This window comes from Nicotiana tabacum, chromosome 24, assembly GCF_000715075.1.
Source record: "Nicotiana tabacum cultivar K326 chromosome 24, ASM71507v2, whole genome shotgun sequence".
In the NCBI taxonomy this organism is placed as follows: Eukaryota; Viridiplantae; Streptophyta; class Magnoliopsida; order Solanales; family Solanaceae; genus Nicotiana; species Nicotiana tabacum.
Window position 1 is genome coordinate 107159859 of NC_134103.1, and position 21984 is coordinate 107181842.

The following is a 21984-nucleotide window of genomic DNA, read 5'->3' on the forward strand; positions in this document are numbered from 1 at the left end:
AGAATCCTATCAATCATAATCTCCAACTATCCTGCTGTTCACTTACTAATTATATTGTATTAGTACGTACTTAATTGGAAACAGTCAAATGAACCTTTTATGATGCGGCAGGATTTAGTATAGGAGAATAATTTTTGCTGGTTATTAGCGTTATAGTAAAACACTTGTGCCGGACACCATTTGGCAATCCTTTTCACTCCAGCTTTTCATAAGTAATCAACCTGAATGAAAGTGACTTTGACTGGATAGATACATATATATAACAAAAGTATTAGTGTATTATCTTTCTGGATCAAAGGGGGAATACTACATACAGAATATTACTTAAAAGAGACATTATATAAACGAGGATGCGTTTATTCCTAGGTATTGAACGCATAAAGGTTAACAATAAAGGAATCATATCCATCCCACCATACTACAATTTTTAGTTGATGGAGTAATTAGTTTAAATTGATCAATGTCTTTAGTATGTTATCATGCAAGCACAATTGTAAGTAAGTTGTATCACATAAATGAATAGTAATTTAAAGGTAAATCCTTACTTACGCCATAACCACGCTTGCAAGAGTGCCACACATGCGTTAATACACATATTTGTAAAAAGGGAAAATACATCAGATGCACCCCGTACTTGTTCGAAAAAATTAATTTTACATTTAACCTTTACGGGCATACTAATACATCTATATCGTTGTCCAAAGTGAATTTAATATCACCCTAAAATACATAACCAAGCTTGTAGAGGGTTGTGTTCTACACACTCCGCCACGTGTCAATTTATAATTGATTTTAGTTTTTTTAATTATTTTTTATTTTTTAATTCTTTTTCAATCTCATCCCACCCTGTTAAAGAGAAAAAGAAAAGAGAAAAATAGTGGGACCGACAAATAATTAAATTAAATAAGTAACGTCCAATAAAAATATAACACGTATGTGATTGATCTTCTTTTCTTGTTTTTACTCCAGTTTGGGAGAGTGAAAATACCTCATTTGCCACATCACCTTTTAGGGAGGTATAAAATTCACTTTGGAATAGATCCTGGGTTCGAGTCACGCTGGAGAAGAAGTGTGAAAATACTATAGAACCTCCTAATTGGGAGGGATTTAAAAAAAAAATCACTTTGGACAAGGATAGGGAGGTATTAAATTCACTTTAAATAAAAATAGTAAAATATTAAGATTTCCGTAAAAATTAAGTGTGAAATTAATTTTTCCAGAGAATTACAAGGTGCATCTTATGTACTTTGCCTTGTAAAAATTCAGATCCGTAAAAACGGTTTGAAGATCATCCCGTCCGTATGTAACAAAAAAAGATAATAACCGTCGGATCTGCACGTGGTATTATATGTCAGAAAAGCGTATCTTCACTGTTGCCATTATTAAGGCCCAATTCTAGGCCCACCCAAATCTCAACTTACGTCATACTGGATTACAAAATGCGAGCCTCGTGTGGCCGTCTGGGCCGGCCCACTTTAGCCCCACGCTTGATTTTCGTGACTCCACGTGGCAAAGTCAGTTGCGTTCCCCAAGCGGGAGCCAGCCAATGAAATGTTACATTTATTGTGGGGACCATTTGTGACGTGTCATCCATGACCGGCTGTTACGGTGCACGTTTGCTGCCTAGCTGGAATATTTTCACACTTTTCCTCTACGTGCGACTTGGTTCTAGTATTTTGGAACTATTCGTTCTTTGCTTTTAACTTTTTTCAGTTTCTCCTTTGAATTTTAATCAGAAAAGCACGAAATTTAATTGGTCAGTTAGTTGGCTACCTAAATTCACTTTTTTACTTTTTTCCAGTTTATCCTTTGAATTTTATCCCTTCCGGTTCATAATAAGTAATTTTTTAATCTATTTTGTATGGTCTTAAATAAGTGATTTTTTTAGATTTCAAGAATGAATTGATTATTTTTTTTCTACATTGCCCTTGGAGTAAATAGTATTAGAGTATGTGTTAGGAGTGTTTATGTAAAGATATAATAAAGATTAATATGGTCAATTTCATTACTAATTAATGTTAAAAAGTGAATTTCTTATAAATTTTTACCTTATTAGTGTGGGTTCGATTTCTCCTGCCTTGTAATCCCCTACCCCCAAATTCTTTTATAAAACGAAAAATGAAGTATGAAATTCAATTGGATTAACAATGCATTTATATGTAGTTTTAGAGCTTCCCCGAGAATCAGGAATGGAATACAAAGCCTTGTGTTTTATTTATATAGTTATGCAAAGCTCATAACAATTGAATAGTAACTACGAATGGTAATTAGGCAAACTATAGTTATTATGCTCTAAATTGTAGTGCTTTAACGAATGAATACAATCGATATAAGTTGTATCTGGTTGTATCCTTTGTATACACACATATATGCAGTCGATATAAGTTGTATCTTTTGTATACACCTCTATATTTCGTCTTGATTATATCGTTGTGTGAACGAATACAGTTGATACAAGTTGTATTCGTTATACAGACGAATATAGTTATGATTACAGTTTACATAGGTTGTATTCGTCGCACGTCTGAATACAAGTGATACAAACTGATAACAATTAAATAATAGCTACAAATAGTAAGAAAGCAAACTATAGTTATTAGGCTCTAAACTGTAGTGCTTTATGAAAATTTGTCTTATTTATACTGCCTAGTGTAGCATGAATGAGGATAGGTTTTGATTACATATATGGTCCACATAGAAAGGCTCAAAAGTTTAAGTGAGCCTATGGCTGGCAAGTGGGCCGGTCCAGGCCCGGGACCGGCCCGGGACCACGACCCATATGGGTAGTGGGCCTATACGGTCCTAACCGTTTAAGACCGGGACCAGGGGAGGTGGGCCTGCAAGTGGACCGGTCCAGGACGCGAGGCCCGCGAGACCGGTCCATGACTTTGATAGGAGCATAAGGATAGATTCCCCTTAATCCGATTAGCACTAGATGAGGAACATCTCTTGACCTGATGATGAATTCTGTCACGACCCAATTTCTCCTCCGTTGGGTATCGTGATGGCACCTAGTCTTAGGGACTAGGTAAGCCTAACATTTACTGAGTAACAACAATAACAAAAGAAATCTAACAGTCTCGATATAGAAATCTTTACAAAATTTATAATTTTCTAAAACCGGTAGTACAAGTCATAAGCTCTACAGAGTTTACTATCACTTCTAAATACAAATGTTCGGAAGTAAGTAAAAACAGTGTAAATACAAAATAGGAAGGTGACTCTGAAGCCTGCGAACGCAATGACAGGTTTACCTTGAGTCTCCTCAACAAGGATCCACACAGCTACTAACGATCGATACCTGGATGTGCACAAAAATATGCAGAAGAGTAGCATGAGCACACCACAGCGGTGCCCAGTAAGTATCAAGACTAACCCCGATAAAGTAGTGACGAGGACTAGTCAAGACACTCACTGGTCTAATAAACTGAACAAGTAATAGTATAGGGATGGCAGAACATGACATCTATTTAAGGACCCCGTGATATGGCTAACGACGTAACAACTGAAATAAGGAAGGAAAAACATCAAGTAACAGCGGAACATCAAAATAACACATAGAAGAATGGACGGAAACACAACTCAAATCCAAAAATCACAATACAGTAAAGGCAAGTAGTAACTCAGCAACTGCAATAGTTTTCACATCAGGTCTCAGCCAACAAACCCCAAAAAATTAGTCAAATCCTTCAAGTGTAAACTTTCACCCATAAGTTTTTAAATTGAGGTCTTTAGAATATAATCCTTCCCAATAAGAAATTTATTTTTGAAATATTCTTCCTTCAAATAAATATCTTTCAAATATAGTTCTTTCAAGATAAAAACCTTTCAAGTATAAACTTTTCAAGTAATATCCTTCGAGTATAAGTCACCATGTGACACTTAAGCATGGAAGATTAGCAGCTCTGAATACAAATATAACCATAGGGGAATCTAACGGGTTACCCTCCCATAGTCCCGAATTAATTATGCAGTACGGAGGGGGATCTCCCGGAATACGTCTGTAGTCCAAAAGTAAATATGCAGTGTTGGGGGATCTCCCGAAATATGTCTGTAGTCCCAAAGTAAATATGCAAGACATGGGGATATCCCGAAATACGTCTGTAGTCCCAATTTAAATATGCAGTGCTGGGGGATCTCCCGAAATACGTCTGTAGTCCCAATTTAAATATGCAGTACTGGGGGATCTCCCGGAATACGTCTGTCGTCCCAATTTAAATATGCAGCGCAAATAACAGAGATAACAACTATAACACGATAGAAACCTCGTACATCACCACAACAAGTACAAAAGCAACAATGACAGAGATGCAAGGTACGTCGAGCAAATCAACTCAAGAATTTAAATTACAAGAACGGTAGAACTCGTTCACAAGGAATAACCACAGTAAAGAATGCTAGGCACAAGGAGAACAACTTAACAAGGGAAAACAAAACAAAATGTAGCAACGATTCCATAATATTCAAGTCAACAATAAGAAGCCAGCACGAGTCAAATAGTTCCAAATAATGGCAAGTCCACTAAGATATAGGTTATCTAAACTCCTTTTGAGGTTGAGCAATTACGAGAAATATTCAACAATTCAAGTAAGCATAAGCAGCGGAAGATAATCATAACTCCAATTAAGACTAAACGATTATAGGATGAGAAAATAATGATTTCAATTAAAGATAAGCAGTTATGAAAATTATAGCACGACGATAGTAGAGGTAAAATCTTTGGTTAAGTCGAATAAGGGTCAAATAGACAGTAAGAGTAAATCCTAAAGCAAATATCTCTAATCAAAGCATGTAAAGGTGAAACTAGTAAATAGGAATTCAAGCGTATCAAGAACAACATCATACACGGTGAATATAAGAACATAAGAACCCTAAAAGACCAACTTTCCACAAATAAGTCCGAGCACGCACTCGCCACCTCGCGTACACAGACTACAATCTGCATAGATAACTCAAATCCTAAAGGGTAGTTCCTCCCCCCTACAAGGTTAGGCAAGATACTTACCTTTTTGAAGTTATGCCAATATTCCATAATCGCCTTCTTGCTTGAATTGACCTCCAAACGCCTCGAATCTAGCCACAAATAATTCGATTCAGTCAATAAAATTTATTGGGATTAATTCCATAAGAAACTACTAATTTTCCAACAAAAATCCGAAATTAGCTCAAAAATCGTTCGTGGGGCCCATATCTTGGAACCCGACAAAAGTTATAAAAACCGAAATCTCATTCAACCATGAGTCTAACCATACCAAATTTACCAAAATTCGACCTCAACTCGACCTCCAAATCTTTAAATCTTATTTTCAAATCCCTAAGTTCAAACCCCCGATTTACACCTCAAAATCATGTAATCTAGTCGGATTATTCGATGATAATTCAATATTATGGAGTAGAAATTATCACGAGTGACTTACCTCAAGTTTCCCTTAAATTCTCTCTCAAAATTACCCCAAAAAACGTGCTTGAAGGTCAAAAAATGGCAAAACTCGGAACACCCTCTGTTTTTAACATTTTGTCTAGGATTTTCACACCCGCGGTGATTTCATCGCGCGTGCGGTCTTCGAACCCGCGGTGATTTCTTTGCGCCTGCGGTCTTCGCACCCGCAATGATTTCTTCGCGCATGCGGTCTTCGCACCCGCGATGATTTCTTCGCGCGTGCGGTTTTCGCACCCGCGGCAAACCTTTTCGCACCCGCGGTGCCTGAACAGCCCATGCATTTTCCGCTTCCGCGACTGATTCCTCGCATCCGCACACTTTCGCGCAGGTGCGATCACACCAGCAGCCCAGCTGCTTCAGCTCCTCCTCCAAATCCAATTTCGATCTGTTAAGCATCCGAAACACATCTGAGGCCCTCGGGACCCCGTCCGAACATACCAACACGTTCCATAACATAACACGGACCTACTCGAGGCGTCAAATCATATCAAACAACATCAAAACGACGAATCGCACTTCAAATCAAAATCTATGAACTTTGAACTTTCAAATTCTATACTTGTGCCAAAACATATCAAATCAATCTGGAATGACTTCAAATTTTGCACACAAGTCATAAATAACATAACGAAGCTATTCAAATTTCCAGAATCAGATTTTGACCCCGATATCGAAAAGTCAACCCCCCGGTCAAAACTTTCCAAAATTCAACTTTCGCCATTTCAAGCTTACTTCCACTACGGATCTCCAAATAATTTTCCGGATACACAAATTACCATACGGAGTTGTTTACTCAAAAGTAAATTCTCCGGTCAACTCCTTCCATTTAAGCTTCCATGCAAGGATTGTTCTTTTAATTAAATTCTGAATCTTCAGTAAATCAAACTCGACCACACTCGCGGGTCATAAATACATGTTGCGAAGCTACTCGTGACCTTAAGTACCTGAACGGAGCGTTAATTCTTAAAACGACAAGTCGGGTCGTTACATTTTTAAAAACAAAAATTTGCCCGTTTGTCCATTTAAAAACTAGCCGTTTGGTCTGCCAAAATAGTCGTTGGCTATTTGAAAAATAGCCATTTAACCCTCCAAACTTTGTTTTAAAAATAGCCATTTAACCCTCCAAACTTTGTTTTAATCCCAAACTTTTTATAATTACACTTTTTTTCTATTTTTAACTATAAATACCCCCTCATTCTTTTATTTTTCTCACAAAATCATCAATCTCTCTCTAATTCTTTTTCTATAATTGCTTACTTTATTGATACAATTTGTGCAAAATTGTGAAGTTGGTGAATTGAAGTCTTCAAGTCTTCAACTATAATTAATTTTCAACAAGTTGTTCGTCAATTCGGTAACTCATTCCAACTCTTAAGTTTTAATATTATAGTTTTGTTTGTTTTATTTACTTTGCTTGATTAATTAAGATGGCTTATTTCTTAAAAAGAATATTTAGTAAAAATAAGGGAAAATTCAAGAGTGGTGAATTTAGTAGCCAATCTGTTCCTCCTCCACTTCCCCCGACTCCCCGACCCAAACCTGTTACCCATCCTACACCTCCTATTATTAATAGCGATAATAGTTTATTATAATTTATCGAGAGTCAATTTTGTCATAATATTGTACCCGGTGAACAATTAAACCATGAATATATGAATGCTCTATATGAAAATCCAACTATTGATGAAAATGATGATGAAGAAATAGATTTTGATGAAATGCAACCGGTTGATGATACACCCACTAGTCCTACTCCTGAAATTAACCCAACTAATAATAATCCAAATGATGTCACGTATGACCCTCATGTTATTGCCCCTACTTTTTCTAGACAACCTTCTAAACGGGCAGAAACATCTGTTGTTTGGCCATTTTTTACTCAACTAAAAGAAACAAATAAGGCTAAGTATAAAACTTGTGGCAAAGAGTTAGTATTTAAATATGTTGGAAGTCAGGGGGAAGGGGGGGACGGAAAGTTTGACTAGACACATATTGCTACACCCTCAAGATAAAGCTAGATATTTTCGTATGAAAGCTTTGGCCGAGTGGACAAATGCACCTGGTCAGGCTGACCTTAGTACCGGGTCAAATCAATTTCAACCGGGAATTAACACTGTTACCGGTGGTATTTTATATTATGATCCAAAAAACGATCGGGAAGAATTGGCAAAAATGGTTACTGTTATGTGCTTGCCCTATAGTTTTCCTTCTAATCTTCACTTTGTGCATTATATTAGAAAATTATATAATTCTACTTATAAAGGTTTTCCTCGCACAATCGTAAAGAGCGATATTTATAAATATAAACATGAATACGAACAATATTTGCGCTATTTATTACTCATATAAATTGTCATGTTGCTATTACAACTGATATTGGTAGAAGTGGTAATAACTGTGATTACTTACTGTTACCAGTCATTGGATTGATGAGGATTGAATAATGCAAAAGCGCACTTTTGCTTATAGAATAATTAATTCACATCACACATGGCAGTTTATTTCTAGCACGGTTACATATATTTGTAGATATTTTTGTATTAGTGATAAAATAATGTCAGTTTTAATGGATACTGCTACTAGTAATACAAATGATGTAGCGTTTCTTACCACTACACTAAGTTCTGCATTTAGTAACGTTTTTCATGTTAGATGTATTTATCATATTTACCATTTAATTGTGGGTGATTATAACGACCCGGCTGGTCGTTTTGAGTATTATAACTTTGTTCCCCCATTTACTGCTCAATTTATGCTTTATAGTTATTTTATGACTTACCGGGTTAGTGGGTTCGGGTCCGGAAGGAATTCAGAGTGAAATGAGGCACTTAGTCTCATAATTGAAAATTTAAGTTAGAAAAGTGGACCGGATATGGACCTATATGTAAACAATCTCGGATTTTAATTTTGATGATCCCAATAGCTTTGTATGGTGATTTTGGACTTAGAAGCATGTCCGGAAAATTATTTGGAGGTCTGTAGTAGAATTAGGCTTGAAATGCTGAAAGTTAAAGTTTTGGGAAGTTTGACCGGGGGGTTAAATTTTTGATATCTGGGTCAGAATCCGATTCTGAAAATTGAAATACCTCCATTATGGCATTTATGACTTGTGTGCAAAATTTGAGGTCAATCAGACGTGATTTGATAGGTTCCTGAGTCATTTGTAGAAATTAGAAATTTCAAAGTTTATTAGGTTTGAATTGTAGTGTAATTCATGGGTTTAGCGTTGTTTGAGGTGATTTGAGGATTCGACTAAGTTCTTATGATATTTTAGGACTTGTTGGTATATTTGTTTGAGATCTCGAGGGCCTCGGGTGAGTTTCGGATGGTTAACGGATCAAAAATTGAACTACAACAGCTGCTGCAATTTCCTTATGTTGGAAACTGCTTCTGCTAGAATCGAGCCCAGAAAATCGAGCCCAGATGCGAGCCCAGAATCGAACCCAAATAAATCGAGCCCAGAATCAAGCCACGATCGAAGACAGGGTCGAGGATCAGGATCGAAGCCACGATCGAAGCCAGGGTCGAGGATCAGGATCGAAACCACGATCGAGCCCATGGTCGAGGGCCACGATCGAAGGCAGGGTCGAAGACATGATCGAAGGCCAGGGTCGAGGGCCAGGATCGAGGACCTCTATTGAAGGCCGAGATTGAAGGCCAAGATCGAGGCAGAACCGAGGCAGTCTGGGCAGAATTATAAAAACAGGGAATTCGTCCCATTTGCTATTTTTGACAAGTTGGAGCTTAAGAAAAGGCATTTTTTGATAGATTTTCAAGGAAAACTTGAGGTAAGTCCCTTGTGATCATTTCTACTCCATAATATTGTATTATCATTGAATAATCTGTCTAGATTATATGATTTTGAGGTGTAAATCGGAGATTGGAACTTAGAAATCTGGAAATAAGATTTGTAGATTCGAGGGTTGAGGTCGGATTTTGGTAAAATTTATATGGTTATATTCGTGGTTGAATGGGCTTCCGGATTTTATATCTTTTGAAGGTTCCGAGACGTGGGTCCCATGGACGATTTTTGAGCTAAATTTTGGATTTTTATGAAAAAATTAGTATTTTCTTATGGAATTAATTTTAATAATTTTTATTGACTGAAACGAATTATTTGTGACTAGATTCGAGGCATTCGGAGGCCTATTTGCGAGGCAAAGGTATAGCAGAGTAAAGAATTTCACGTTTTGAGGTAAGTAACAGTTATAAATATGGTCCTGAGGGTATGAAACCCCAGAATTTTGTGTCATGTGATTATTTTGGAGGTGACGCACATGCTAGGTGACAGGCGTGTGGGCGTGCACCGAGGGGATGATGACTTGGTCTGTCCCGTGAAAACTGTATAGTTGAATAATTTATTGTTAGCTATATGCTCTCTATGTGTTGAAGAAATTTGACTCTAAATCATGTTAGAAATCATGCTTAGGCTATGTTATAGTACTGTTGGGACCCGCAGAGGTCATGTACTTGTTGAATTATTTGCTAATTGTTGTCTTGTACTCAGTCATGATTTTTCTTGCGTATTATACCTCAGTCTTTCTTGATATTTGTTGATACACTATGTTATCTTCATTTGGGCTGATCTTTGTGATTTTTGAGAGCCCGAGAGACTAGAGAGGTTGAGGACTGAGTAAGGTCGAGGGCCTGTCAGGTGAGGTAAGGATATTATGGCACGTGAGTTGTCCGTGCAGGATATTATAGCACGTGAGTTGTCCGTACAGATTATGGCACTTGGGCTGTAGGAGCCCCTCCGGAGTCTGTACATACCCCTAGTGAGCGTGAGTACCCATTGAGTGTGAGTGCTAAGGGCTGAGAGCCGAGTGGTTGAGTTGTGGTGATGAGTTGAGTGATTGTTGCTTGAGAGGTTGTACTTGCTTTTATTTGTTGTTGCACTTAATTGCTATCTGTCATTGTTGTGAAATTCTCTGAAATATTTTATATTCGGATTACATGAAATTGAACTGTATAAAATTAATTTGACTTAAATTGTCGGATTTGAAAGCATGTCTATTTTTTGCTGGAATTACTGAAAGTGAACTAAAACTGTATAACTCATCATTATCTTCAGTTCCTTAGTTATTATTATTACTTGCTGAGTTGGTTGTACTCATACTACACCCTGCACTTCGTGTGCAGATCCAGGTGTTCCCGAACATAGCGGGTGCTGATCATTTCATGCAGTTAATTTTTTAGGAGATTTTGAGGTAGCTACTATGTTCCGAAGACCTTATCTCTCCTTCCATATCTCCTTATTACTGTATTTTGGTCTTAGACTATTATAGACCGTACTTTTCCAGACTTGTATTCATATTAGATGCTCATGTACTCATTGACACCAGGTTTTGGAGAGTGTTCATATTAATATTTGTGGAATTTTGTATTGTATTTTCAAACTTGAGAGAAAATGTGATTTATCGAGATTATCGGCTTGCCTAGTATCAAGATAGGCGCCATCACGACAGGTTGGAATTTTGCGTCGTGACTGTGATGGTATGCGAATTTTAAATGTTGAGATTGAAAAGTTAAACTGGCTCTTAATTGGCGATTTTATTCAAACCGTAAAAGTAGACTTAGAGAATATTTTAAAAGATGCGATGAATTTGGCCTAAGAGAAAGAAAGGTTCCTAAACCTTGTCCAACTAGATAGAATTATATGTATGAAAGTTTAGTTGTTGCATATGAATATAGAAACCCCATAAACTCAACGTTTAATGCTCATGTAAGTGATGATGATGAGCACCTTACAAATGCGGATTGGGCTAATGTTAAAATTCTCCATAGGATGTGGGTTGGGCCCGGTCCTAAGGATCCCTTGATCCCTGAAAGGCTAATATTATATGGTGCTTCTTTTTTTTTTTTTTGACTTTGTAACTGCTACTAATGATGTAGGGTTTGATACCTTTTAGAACTAAAAGTTTAACATGAAATTTATCATTTTTCTAGATATCTATAATGTCAAATCATCAAGAAAGTAAAACTATATGTGAAAGCGTACCAGAATCTATAGGAATGAAAGAAATCCCTCGTCTTGCGATTAGTAGTTTTCCAAACCAAGACATAGGAATTGTGAAGAAGGCGGCTCTCACTTTTTCAATGATGGGATTTTAGAAAAGAACTTTATGTCTAATTTGGGGACCATATTCCTATTTATAGATGCACAAAGTTTACACAATTCTAATTTAGTCTATCATTAAATTAGAAATTACAATTGAGTATATATACATAAGACCCCATACTTATTGACGTGTCTTATAGACTCGTTTAACTTTAAACCTTTGCAAATTATTTTTAATTTGGGTCAACCTTTTAAAAATAGCAACCAACATACAATTATTCTTAATATAAAATATATGTGCAAGTTCATAAATTCTTACAATCTCCCACTTGAACAACATATGTGTGTGCGTGTGTAAATAAATTTACAATTGTATGTCAATTTATGAGCTCAAAATATTTATATTATAATCCAATGTACCGCCGAATAATCTCGTCCATCAATCATGCCACTATTGGACCAAGACAACTTTTATTATATTTATCGTAATTAAACTTTCCTTGATCATGAATACCAACATAACCAATCAACTAAGAATGTGTAGCATCAAAATTACATGCAATGTAACCAAAGCAATGCTTATTTCCAACTCGTCCAACTAAAAAATAAATCAGATTGAAAAATAAACTAAATACTTTATTTTTGCAGAAATAACCTCAAATATCCATAATCTGAAACCCTAACTTGAAACCTTAAACTGAAAATCAAATTATTTCTATAAAGAACATTTACATGGTTACAAGCTCCCGCTAAAACTGAATATTTTTAAATGACATGATACTCATATGAGTAGTGCGCTCATATAGACCTTGGGTGGTAGTTTCTTAGTAAGTGATCCACAACTATGGAGTTTGTACCAATATGTTCTATAGACATTTGACTACTCTGAACTTTTTCTTTAACAAATAGAAACTTTATGTCAATGTGGTTGGCTTTACCAAACTCCTGTTATTATTGAAATACAAGACCTCTAACTTATTGTTACAAAATAACTCAAATGTGAAATTTGCAGCCAGTGATAAATTATGCAGTCATATTCCATAATCAGATGTCACCTTATATGCTAAAACCACTCTCTTCATGACATAACTCAAAGTTAGACTCTAATCTGATGAACTTCTTAGTTAATATATTTTTCACACTAATTGCACCATTTGTTCAATAATTCTGTCTACCACCAATTTATCCAGTTATTTGAAGAGATAAGAGAGAGAGGATTCTAAAAAAAATTCAAAAAGAAAAAGAATCGGGACGTAGAGAGAAGAGGGGGGGGGTTCTAAAATTTATTTTACTCTAATTTGAAAGAAAATGGAATCTAATTTCTAGAAAGAATTGGCAATCATTAGAAGAGAGAAGAGAGAAGAGAGGGAGAGGGTTCTAAGTATTTTTTGCTATTTTTAAGGAAAATTGTCACGACCCAAAATCTAACCCGTCGTGATGGCGCCTATCGTGGTACTAGGAAAATCGACATTTCCAAAACACTTTTAAAATTTAACATAAGTGAATTAAGACATTTAAAATAACATGAGTTTTCTCATAAATACGAGGTAAAACCCAAATAAAATATTAAGTGCAGAAAAAATAGCCCAACATCAGGGTGTCACTAAGTCATGAGCGTCTAAGTATTTAAAACTATTACAGCCAATATCTAAATATCAATACAAAACGGAAAAAAATGTGGAAGGAGTAACAAGAAATGTTTACTCTTAACTGTGAAAATTATCAACTGAATTGTTCTGTATAGCTCGTCACTACTTCTCGATTCCTTATTTATTTCCGTTACTTGCTGAGTTGGTTGTACTCATACTACACCTTGCATTACATGTGCAGATCCAGGTGTGGTTGAGCACGGAGATTGTTGAGCCCAGGAAGGAGTGCAGTCTAAGATTGCAGTCTCTGAAACTCAAACAGGCATGTACTCAACAATCTCCGTGCTCAAACACACCTGGACCTGCACATGTAGTGCATGGTGTAGTATGAGTACAATCAACTCAGCAAGTAACAGAAATAAATAAGGAATCGAGAAGTAGTGACGAGTTGTACAGAACAATTCAATTGATAATTTTCACAGTTAAGAGTAAACATGAGTAAAAGATCAGTTGCATAATTACCAATTCCAGCCAGACAATTTTCAGTTAAATGTAGCAACAAAGTGAAATAGATGAAACCTCACAGACACTGTCACTCAAATCCTCAATAACACGACACTCAACTCTCAGCCCTCAATGCGCACGCTCAATAGGTACTTGCACTCACTGGGAGTGTTCAGACTCATAGGGGCTCCTACAGCCCAAGCGCTATAATATGCACGGACAACTCACATACCATAGTATAAATATATGGATCCGCACGGATAAACTCACGTGCTGCACGGATAACTCACGTGCTATAGTATAATATCTCACAAACAGGCCCTCGGCCTTACTCAGTCATGAACCTCTCTAGTCTCATAGCTCTCAATAAAGAAAGGAAAAACAGCCCAAATCAAAGTGTTACAGTATATCATACGGGAAAATAACATAGACTGAGGTAAACATGTACAAGAATCACTATGACTGAATATAACTACCATGAGCAGGAATATAACATAAGCATGATTTCTAACATGAAAGGCAGTCAAGTTCTATTAGACATGAATGCATATAAACACAAATAAAGGCTATTAGACTTCACTCTCTCGAGACGGACCAAGTCTCAATCCCTCACGGCGTACACCCACACGCCTGTCACCTAGCATGGATGCCACCTCCAAATAGTCACATTATACCAAACTCCGGGTTTTATACCCTCAAGACCAGATTTAAAACTGTTACTTACCTCAACAGTGTAGAACTCCTACTCTTGAATGCTCTTTCCTCTCGAACCGACCTCCAAATGACTCGAATCTAGCCACGAGCAATAAAATACGATCAATATGAGCTAAAGGAATGAAATCCATAAGGAAAATACCAATTTATAGGCCAAATCCCGAAATTCACTCAAACCCGGCCAGCCCCCAGGCCCACGTCTCAAAATCCAACAAAAGTCACAAGACCCGAAAGCCCATTCACTCACGAGTCTACCCATACTAAATTTATCAAAATCCGACACCCTTTGGTCCCTCAAATTCTCAAATTACACTCTCCAAAATCCCAAGCCCTAACCCCCTATTTCACTTTAAAAATTCTACTAATTAGGTGAGAAATCAACGGGAAAACACCATAGTTAAGGATAATTAGGCTCAAAGAACTTACCTCAGTGATAACCCTCGAATTTCCTTCCAAAAATCACTCCAAATGCTCCAAAGTCCGTGTTCTAAATTGTGAAAATGAGGAAAAATCTTGAAGTCCTTTTTTTATACTTTCTGCCTAGCAAAACCGCACCTGCGGTCCAATATCCACACCTGCGGAGCCGCTTCTGCGGTTGGGAACTCCGCTTCTGCGGAAACTCACTTAACGCACTGGCCCCACACCTACATCCCAGGTCTCGCACCTACGGACGCGCACCTGCGCATTTCTCTCCGCTTCTGCAGAAACAGCCAAACTCCTTTATTCTGCATTTGCGGGCTCGCAGATGTGTCCCCCTTCTCGCACCTGCGATTCCAATCCAACCCAGCCTTGCCCACATCTGCGACTTCCTAAGCGCTTCTGCTGGCCCGCACCTGCGGGCCTCCCACCGCAGGTGCGAAAACACCAGAAAAATCTGCCAAGCCTAAGTTCAAAACTTCCTTCCGTTGAGCATCTGAAATCACCCCGAGCCTCTCGAGACCTCAACCAAACATACCAACAAGTCATATATCAACATACGAACTTAGTCGAGCCTTCGAATCACTCAAAACAACATCAAAACACCTAATTACTCTCTGATTCAAGCCCAAGAACTTCTAAACTTCCAAATTCGACAACCAATGCCGAAACCAACCAAGTCACGTCCGAATGACCTCAAATTTTATACACACGTCACAAATGACACCACGAACCTACTCCAACTTCCGGAAATCCATTCCGACCCCGATATCAAATTTTTCAGTGCCGACCGAAATCGCCAAATTTTCAACTTTCGCCAATTCAAGCCTAATTCCACTATGAACTTCCAAATCACATTCTGGACGCTCTCCTAAGTCCAAAATCACCTAACGAAGCTAATGGAACCATCAGAATTCAAACCCGAGACCATTTACACATAAGTCAAAATCTGGTTGACTTTTCCAACTTAAGGTTCTAAATAAGAGACTAAGTGTCTCAATTCATTCTGAAACCACTCCGGACCCGAACCAACTAACCCGATATATCATAATATAGCTGAAAAGTACAAAAAGAAGCAGAAATGGAAAAAATAGGCCTACAACTCTCGAAATAACCGGCCGAATCGTTACAAAAATATTTTTTGGTTATTAGGTGCTAATATTTCTGGCCTTCTATTGCCTAACCTAATGATAGTAACGCTAAAATATTGTTAGTTCTCTTTATGCATAGTTATCATGCCTTTTTTCATTATCTATTGGTATGACGTAACGCTCGATACGATAAGATAATTTTTCACTTTTGCCATTCAATAGATTTTCTTGCATGGTAGTTCTCCTACATATTTGATTAGAGTTAGCTAGTGACCTTCTCAATCATTATCAGCTTCGTGAAATCTGCCTTTCTCCAACAATTCTTTTTATATATTTTCCTTGCATCAAATTCAAAGTTGTTTGAGAATTCTCAAACCTCTGGATATGGTCTAAATTTTGTAAATGTGTTCGATTACCAAACAAATGATTTAGAATGAAATATTACCCTAATCAGTAATCTTAAACTTAATGTTGATTTTCCATCTTTATTCTTTAAGCATTCCAGAATTTTTAATTTGCTATGCCACAGTTTATTCCAGGATTCCAAATATATAATTCTAAAATTATTGAACTATATACTCCTATATAGTGATAGCAAAATGGTTAAAAGAAAACAGTTTACCACACATATTATCCACTAAAAAAATGAGTTGATATTTAACTTTTAATATGGATAAGAACCAGAATATCCATTTAAAACAACTCAATATAACCTCACTCTCACTAATGGGGTCTTTGAAGGGTAGTGTTTACGCATAAACCATCGACTCCCTCCTTCCAAGAATTTCCCACCTTGCTCTTGGGATGACTCGAATTTACAAGGATGACTCTAACTTACAAAATCTTGGTTGGAAGTAAAGGTTATTCACCACTAGAACAACTCACTCATATTATCCATTTATAAAATTAATAACTAATGAGTTTAACTTTTAATTTTGTAAAAACTTCAAATTGAGAGTTCCTCAAATTTGGAAGAATCTCAAATTTAAGACTAAGAAATTCCCCCAAAAATGATCATATTCAAGAAGCCATATATAATATAATTACCCATATTATCCGGCGACTAACCCATTTTTTATCTATATTAAATATGGGTCAAATTCGAATAATTTATTCGACATCACCCATTTTCGACCCGTCCCATATCCCACCCCCACCCCCTTTGCCACCCTACTCCTATCAATTCTATCTACTTCAATCCAAAAGGTGCATCACTAGAACTCGGCAAAAACAGCACATTACCAAATGGAGCAGAAGAAATTAGAGATATATGCATTAATACAACTAGAACTTCTGCTTTTATATAATATCAAAAACGCCTGAATACTAAAATAAAACCCAGTTCCTCTCAAAGTTGTATAGCATAACCAGAGCCCAAAATTGAGAATAACACAATGGGTCACACAATTGGGCGTGCCAAAAAGCTAGGTACCACAAAGAGCGAAGCAGCCTATCAAGGTCACACCCCTGTTTTCCGCAATTCAGCAGCGCCATGAGCAAAGTGGCACCTGTCTCCAAAAGTGCAAGACCCTTTAGCAAAATTATCACACAACTTTGTCTTGAAGTTGCTACCTGGAGGAGCAGCACCACCAGGAATTGCAGGTGTTCTTCCAGGGCCACCTACTGAACCAAGGCTATTGATCAACTCCTTTACCATGGCACTAGCCTGTGAAATTTGTTCAAACGTGCCCTCTAGCTCAATGTTTCGGAGATTTTTATCTGTTTCATGATCCCGGATTGCTAGCTTGGCACCTGTCTGCCTACAAATCTGCTTAGAGTGCACTCCACCCTTCCCAATGATGGCTCCAGCAAGGGAAGCATCTACGCTGATCTTAGCAGTGGCTGACGTACCAAAACTAGCAGCAGGTCCTGAAACAGCAGGCTCTATCCGCCCACCAAAACGGCCTGGAACTGGTCCAACTCCCATTGCACGTGGATCCTCCTGTGAAGGCATGATAGGCTTTCCAACTTCCCACTCCCCATGAGCAAAATTGCATTTGTCTCCAAATTTGCATCCCTCGGCTGTGTTGTATTTGTTGCAAAGTTTGGTTTTCACAGCAGAAGCATTTCCATTGGACATGGGGGGTGCTGCAGAATTTCTCAATGATGGAGCTGGTGCCAATTTCATCATCTGAGCCACAGCATTATAGCCACCAGGGACGTAGTGAAGGAAATGGCAGTTCTCACCAAAGGGGCAGCCAGCAGTGCTGCACAACCAAAAGAATCAAACATCAGCTTAGGCCACTCTAAAACCAAATTTCCCATCACAATTAGTGGGTTGCTCTAGTGGTGAGCACCCTCCACTTCCAACCAAAAGATTGTGAGTTCGAGTCACCCCAAGAGCAAGATGGAGAGTTCTTGGAGGGAGGGAACCGAGGATCTATCGGAAACAGCCTCTACCCCAGGGTAGGGGTAAGGTCTGCGTACAAACTACCCTCCCCAGACCCCACTAGTGAGATTATATTGGGTTGTTGTTGTTGTTGTAATTAGCCAGCATAGATAATTCAGGCACAACAGATGGAAAGCAGTACAGTTCCACACAACTGGATTAGGATACTAAAGCAAAATATTTCATCTGGGATACTTTTAAAACACAAGGCAAAAGTACCCTTCACGGCTAACACAATCCCAGTCTCCTCTTGCATTAAGGTGATGTAAACAGGTTTAACAATTATGATTCAAGGAAAAGAAACTCACGAAACAAGAAAGTTATAGGGTTTAAGAGTGCAGAGTCCTATGTTCCAACTTGCAGGAACAGGATGAGAACATCTTCACTTATGCCCCCACTATGCAAGGAAACAAAACTAAGATATGCATTCTAACCAATACAGAACATAACAAAAGAATAAAGTTGATCTTTATCAAAAAGGCAAAATAAAAAGCAAAACTCATGACTTTCACCCAGTCAGCGAAAAAGACAAGAAAAAAATTCATCTGGATGAATTTTTAGAAGAACCAAAAGATATGCTAGCAGCTATGAACAAGGAAAGCAGAAAGAATATTGCCCATGAGTTCAAATATAAGTCAGCGACATAAATCACACACACTGCATACATAAAAGAAACTAGCCTTAAGGTATGGTATTTGTGTCCTGATTAAATCCAGCGGATACAGTGGCAAATCTAATAAGAACTTCTATTATCTATGTAGATTAAGTTTTGCTTGTCAACCAATCAACTCAGAAAGTACGGCAGCAACTGATGATTACATATTCATTCTTTTAACAAGTAAAAGTCTACTAGTGAATAAACATTTATATTAATGAGCATAAAAAGCAACAAAATCTCATGTAGACCACTCACAGAACTACAAAAGAAAATAGGGCACACTGAATAAGCATGAGAGAGAGAGATAGACAGAAAGAGAGAGACAGAGAGAGTTGGCCCTCAGGTGCCTTAAGTATCATTATGCAGCTCAAGACTTCACCCAAAAATTCATTAACTGGAAGACCAGCTAAAGTGGTTTTCAAGATTAACTTCACTGATTGCTAGACTCAGTTTCAGAAGAATGTCGAGTAAGACGACAATTAAGCTGTTAAACAGAAATCCTTACTAGGCCGAAAGAGAGAACTTTGAGAAGCTTTAGATAGTACATCTTAGAAATGACATGTGGATCAACATACATGTTTTCAATGTATAAAGAAAGACTGATAACACACCATTAATGTAAAAGTTAGGTAGAAATTTAGAAAACTGTTGATATATTAGAAACCAATTCTCATTCCTCCAAGTGCATTATAGCTTGCAATATCTATCTCACAAAAATTGTTCACAAACAACTGCATTGTCATTAAGCTTCTACAGCTTTTTAAGCATTTAACAGACTCACAAGCAGAAATCTACATTTATATTAGCAATTGTAAATGTTGCACTTCACATTAACTTAAAGTCCATATAAATTAAATTTCATTACGTAGGCAAAGATTTGAACCTGAAAAACTTCGTGCATGGCTTTGATTTGCTTCCTATACCACTTGATAAGGAGTCCATTTCTGTTGAACCAAATTAATTATTTATCCCAGTTAGAAATCTTCTTGTTAAAATTAATGCTAGATGAAAATTACAGATATCATATTCTTATTACCAGCAAAAATTCAACTAAATTGTGTAAGTCGAAAACATAGAAAGAAGCTAAATACCACAAGAGACGTTCACCAAATCTTCTCATCCATCTCATCAGAGAAGCAATTGTAGCAATATTGAATCATGAATTGAGTAAATTTCTTTTTCCATCAGGTCTATTGGAAATACACTCTCTATCCTCACAAGGTAGGGGTAAGGTATGCGTACACACTACCCTCCTCAGACTAATACTGGGTATGTTGTTGTTCTTTTTCCATCAGGAGTAATTCCTACAAATCTACTGACTCCTTTTTCTACCATTTTTAAAACCAAAACAAGTTAATCGGAACATGACAAGGTCCTCACATGTACATATGCAGATTCAAGATTTTAATTTGCTGGACTCAGCATGGAGGTTTTACCTTGAACCCATTATTGTGGATTCACAAAGCAATACTTTTCTAACAGATTCCACATATGTATCTATACTCCTGTGTCAACAAAACTGGGTTCAGCTGAACGTTGTTTACATACTCCATCCGCCACTACACATGTATGTATGAGACATCATTCCATCAGAGAATGCAAGGATAACTATATTATACTATAATGTTTAAAGTTTTTATGTTATAACAGAATATTCATGGAGCTGTTCCTTCAGTCCAAATGGATTAAATTCAAAATCTGCTGAACATCTTTATGAGTAAACAGATGTGGACAGGAAGTTCTCTTTTATTTTATACTCATTCCCTCTTAGAAATTAGAAAAGCTCATATATTTGCCTCCAGATGAACCTTACAGAAAAGGAGTTTGGCCCGTAAAAATAGGAATTCTGTTTCTTTGTTTTTCTCTTGAGAGTAACTAATAATAATTTTACTAACTTTAGCCATACAAGAGAAGTTCAAAGTAAAATGAACATGCATCCCCACATATGTACAAGATAGCCACACTGAATCTAACCACAAAACATATAGGAACAGTTGAACAGGGGGCGTATAGTTAATCCCTATAAATATTCCTAATATCAAAAGCATAGTTAAGAAGTTCGAAGCACAACCCAAAAGAAGCATGAAAATTTTATTATAAGCGAGATATCCCACTTAAATGGTCCGACCACTCTACTCTTCTCCACTTAAATTCCAGCTCCACCTTTCTCCCCTTAACTACCAAGCTTTGGGTTAGAACTCGTGACATGTGCCTAGTAAACGCACATCACGGCTCTTTCCACTAGACCAATTCATTGTGGCCCCAAACAAGCATGAATTCAAAAAACAAAAGTATACTACTAAAGAAAAAGATATTAAAGAATAATGTATAAAAACCTGGCTTATATTTCTTTACATCGCCATTGACGTTGGCACCAGCATCATTTCTGTTTCTCTTTCGGTTGTCCATAGCTGGTTAACTCACAGATCGAGGTTCGAAGCAAGTGAACAACAATTACTATAAAATTTGATTACGTATAAGCTAAAGAGAACAAAAATTCACTTAAATGAACAAGATTTGGTAAGGGTAAGTAGCGAAAAAGAGTAGAAGGAGGAGCAAAATCTACAGGCCAAAACTGGAAACCCTAAATATAGAACTAGGGTTCGCGAAGGGAGAAGAAGAAGTGAGGCGGGAGGCCTTTATATGAGCTTATTGGATTTGTATATTCGGGTTTAAATTCGGTTAAGAGTGTGAGTTTGGATTCCGCGCGGGATTTTCTGGAAACTTTGGTGCGAATCTTAAAGGCATATGGAAAGTTATATTTTAAACTTGAGCTATTTTGACAATTATGATCAAGATTTGTTCTTTATCATATTTTAAAGTTATATTTTAAATTTGAGCTCATTTGGAATAGATTTGAATATTGAATCTTATATTGAATTATTGAAATTCGAAAAATAAATTTATGTTTCAGAACTTAAAATTTATATTTTTGAAGTAGCATTTGAAAGAAAAACTATCAATGTTTTCCACGTTGGATGGTTTTACCAAAGGTAGTTCAATCTTGTCTTCATTTCTTTAGCTTGCCTCGATCAAAATTCCTTTCTTTTCATAAGCATTTGTTGATGTATTTGTCAAATATGGTCGAAATCTATTTCTGAGGTCTCAAATTACCATTCACGCT

The 21984-nt window shown here is 37.0% G+C and overlaps 1 protein-coding gene across 1 annotated transcript; it reads right to left on the reverse strand.

Moving 5' to 3' along the window:
• Positions 1-17088: 17088 nt before the first annotated feature.
• LOC107769987 (zinc finger CCCH domain-containing protein 52) lies at positions 17089-21505 on the reverse strand. The gene is made up of 3 exons (XM_016589241.2): positions 21197-21505; positions 19744-19804; positions 17089-18020 (listed from the first exon to the last, which is right to left on the reverse strand). The coding sequence occupies exons 1-3, from the start codon at positions 21267-21269 to the stop codon at positions 17273-17275; spliced, it is 882 nt and encodes a 293-aa protein (XP_016444727.1). The 5' UTR covers positions 21270-21505; the 3' UTR covers positions 17089-17272.
• Positions 21506-21984: the final 479 nt, after the last annotated feature.

What these genes read in the sequence shown, in the direction of transcription:
- LOC107769987 (XM_016589241.2), bottom strand. Translation starts at nt 21,269, where the DNA reads ATGGACAACCGAAAGAGAAACAGAAATGATGCTGGTGCCAACGTCAAT. An exon ending in TGTAAAGAAATATAAGCCAG is followed by an intron (nt 19,805 to 21,196) that starts GTTTTTATACAT and finishes TTGGTTCAACAG; the next exon opens with AAATGGACTCCTTATCAAGT. An exon ending in CCATGCACGAAGTTTTTCAG is followed by an intron (nt 18,021 to 19,743) that starts GTTCAAATCTTT and finishes TTGGTTGTGCAG; the next exon opens with CACTGCTGGCTGCCCCTTTG.